This window comes from Rhagoletis zephyria, unplaced genomic scaffold (assembly GCF_001687245.7).
Source record: "Rhagoletis zephyria isolate East Lansing unplaced genomic scaffold, Rhagoletis_zephyria_1.1 Rzeph_scaffold_37413, whole genome shotgun sequence".
Taxonomy (NCBI): domain Eukaryota; kingdom Metazoa; phylum Arthropoda; class Insecta; order Diptera; family Tephritidae; genus Rhagoletis; species Rhagoletis zephyria.
Window position 1 is genome coordinate 1 of NW_016194468.1, and position 3,153 is coordinate 3,153.

Below are 3,153 nucleotides of genomic sequence, written 5' to 3' on the forward strand. Positions count from 1 at the left end.
GCTTTTGCTTTGAGTTCGGGACCGCACCGTACTGCAATTGGGTGACACCAGGGAATAGGAAGGAGGAGTGGTTGGAGCAGTTTCACATTCGTTGCTGTTTGTGGCTTCACTTCCTGCACCGAATTTTTGAGCACCGGCTATTCCATCTACTGCTTCATTTATTTGCAACAACTCCATTGCCCTTAACTCCACCGAATTAAGGGAACTAATTTTTGCAGGGCCACCACCAGTTCCGGACATGTGCAACTTATTTTTGCGAACTTTGGCTTTGAGGTGGGTCTTGTAATCCGCCCAAACCTTAAATATGTAAATAAAAAATAATAATTATAGTTAATAATAAACGAAATTCCATTCATAGTGCCGTCGTATGTTTAAAAAATACTCTTTTTCATTACATAAATTAAATGCATTTATATTTTTTGTTGTTTTTTAATATATTTCAAATGTAACATTTGCTAAAATTTAATTTCTTTTGCTTTATTAAAACTGTACTTCATTGAGCGGTTCATTAGCATACGGCTATTTATCATAACCGTTATACCTTGAAAACGGTACTTTGATAGGTCATATGACGCGCGGCTCGTGTTGCAGCTTTAAGAGTTAACATTATTTGGCTCACACTAAAATTACCTTTTTCCATGAAGATGCATCCCGCGTAGGTGGTCCATCTCCATTTAACTCTTCCGTCAGCCGTCCCCACAAATTCTTGGAAGTTTGCTTAGCATCAGCGCACTTTATGTAGCCTTTGGCCAAACTTGGATGCGATTCCATGAATTCCACCATAATTCCAAATTGGCTTTGTTTTGTATGCTGGCTTTTGCTGGATGAATCCCTATTGTAAAATATTTTACGTTTATAGTTGTTATACTTAATAAAAAATTATTAAAATACTTGCATTTTTCAAATAGTATTCCGTTTCTACAGCTCAAACGCTAACGAGTATTATTTGCGAAGATCGAATGAATTTGACATTCAAATTCGAGTTACATAGTTGCCAGTTTTCGAAATTAGAATTGCAAATGCGAAAATAGAGTTACCAAGTACAAAAAATCCGAATTCGAGCAAATTTATTTTCGAATCGAGTTATAGAATAGGGCCCCAGTGCCATAATCATAGAAAAAGATTGCGCCCTGAATGTTCTGGTATCTTTTTTGGTTTCGGTTTGACAGCCAGCTGCTGTGGAAATTTACCACAATGAAGAAATATAACAATTAAGTGAAAAAATTTGATTTTTACAAATTTAGTGAGCAGTAGCGAGTTTCAAGAACGATATTTCGGACAAATCGTTAATGAACAACTATTTTTCATTCCCGTCTGCTTTGGTTTTGGCAAAAAAGTTGATTAGTTCCTGCCGGCGATCAAATCATTTCAACCACAAAATACTATTATTTGCAAGAACCATTCACTAAAATTGTAACTAACTTTTTATTATTTATTAATTCCTTTTTGATGTTCAGCAAAAGCAAGACGGAAAAAAATTATAAACCAAAATTTGTAATATTTTTATGAATGTAGCTATAAAAGTTCACAGAGGAAACGCCGAAAAACAATGTATTGGCAACGACATAAAATGTATGGCAATTTAGATGTCAACAGAATAATAACTACTATAAAAAAGCATGAGAAGTGTGCGAAGGAGGAAATCTTTTCAATTTGAACAAAAAAAAGCTTTAAATGCCGTTATAAAACGGTCAACAAATTTCTTATAAAATATTTAGATTTTTACCATGATAAAAACATTACAAGGTAAAATCGTTGAGCTACATTCTGACGTCTGCCAGCAATATAATTTTAAAATTCGAACTCAAGCTCATACACACATTCTCATTTTTAATCTCAAACAACAATTGTGAACAATTTCATTTTTTCATTTTCAATTTTATGATCTTAAAATGTTTGCAAACGTCAGAAAAAATCATGGCCGACCAATTGAGAGAATGGTTTTACTTTCTAATGTTTTTATCATGATTTTTACTGGGTGTAATTGAAACTCAGTCAAATGAGTATTAAGGAAAGAAAAATTTGAGAATAATAAACAGAAAAAGAGATGGGTGCACAAAAAGTTAAGATAAATGTTATACCAATATTCTTAAAAAGTAAACAAATCTATTTTTTTTAATGTTACTGTATAGAGAGAGCTCTTTAAATCTATTTTATTTTTTATGAATAAGGCCATAAGCATATACCGTTTTTATAAATAAATCTTATAGCAAGATGCTATATATTTATTTATACTCTTTTCGGCTGCCGAAATATGTAGTTTTTTTCAACTTAATAAAAAAGCGCATTTAACCACATTAAATTTTTTTTAATATTGAATGGCGCAACACATCAACTTAACTTGCAACTTTTTGTTGCACGAAACCCTTGAACACGTGCCTGTCATCAATTTCTTCTGTTTCGACATTTCGCTACTTTGCATTTCTTTCATTTTGACGTCATTCGCATTGTCAGATTTTTGAAATTCGTTTTGGTTCGACATTCTGCTATTCCATCTTCCATTCCTTACCTTCCATTGCCGTTCGCATCGTCGAACGTGCCTGTCAAACACTGCCGCCATCATGCTTTTCAGTTTGGCAGGCACGTCCGCTGTTTGGCAGGCACGTTCGCTGTTAGAAAGAGAATAGACAAAAAGGGGCATAGGATTCCATACTTGTAAGTATATACGATGGTGCAAAGCAAACGCCCTCCCAAATGAAGCTCAGGCACTCCAGTAAAATGCATGATACAAAAAAGAAGGTAGTTTCAATAAACAACTTTTTGATTAAAAGGGAGATTTTTGACAATTGCTCAATTGTAAAAAATTCGAGGTGGCGTTACCCAATTTAAGTTTTTTGGTGTAGGGGATTTTATATCCTAAATTTGGGAGTATAAATAATATAGTTGTATTAACATTTACCTTCAAAAATAATAAATATACTATCTTAAAATCGTTTAAATTTTACATTAATTTCGATAACTACTTGCCAAAATCTTTATTTTTACATTAATAAAATTTTAGTGAACATAATTTAAATTTTTTTTAGTGTCATTACGTCACCTGAATATTTCACAATGTAACTAGCGACTGGTATAGGGAATTTACATGAGGCGATTTTTCAGGGGATTTTTAGTTGAAAGCAACAATCGCCTGGTGGAAACGGCCTTTCAACT

General features: G+C 33.2%; 1 protein-coding gene across 1 annotated transcript; it reads right to left on the reverse strand.

The window, feature by feature from the left end:
• Positions 1-6: 6 nt before the first annotated feature.
• On the reverse strand, positions 7-1,451 carry LOC108354593 (uncharacterized; the record flags this gene model as incomplete). Its single annotated transcript, XM_017605772.1, has 3 exons — positions 896-1,451; positions 631-832; positions 7-297 (listed from the first exon to the last, which is right to left on the reverse strand). Coding segments are annotated over exons 1-3 (495 nt in total), but the record flags the coding sequence as incomplete, so codon positions are not given.
• Between the last annotated feature and the right edge of the window lie 1,702 nt (positions 1,452-3,153).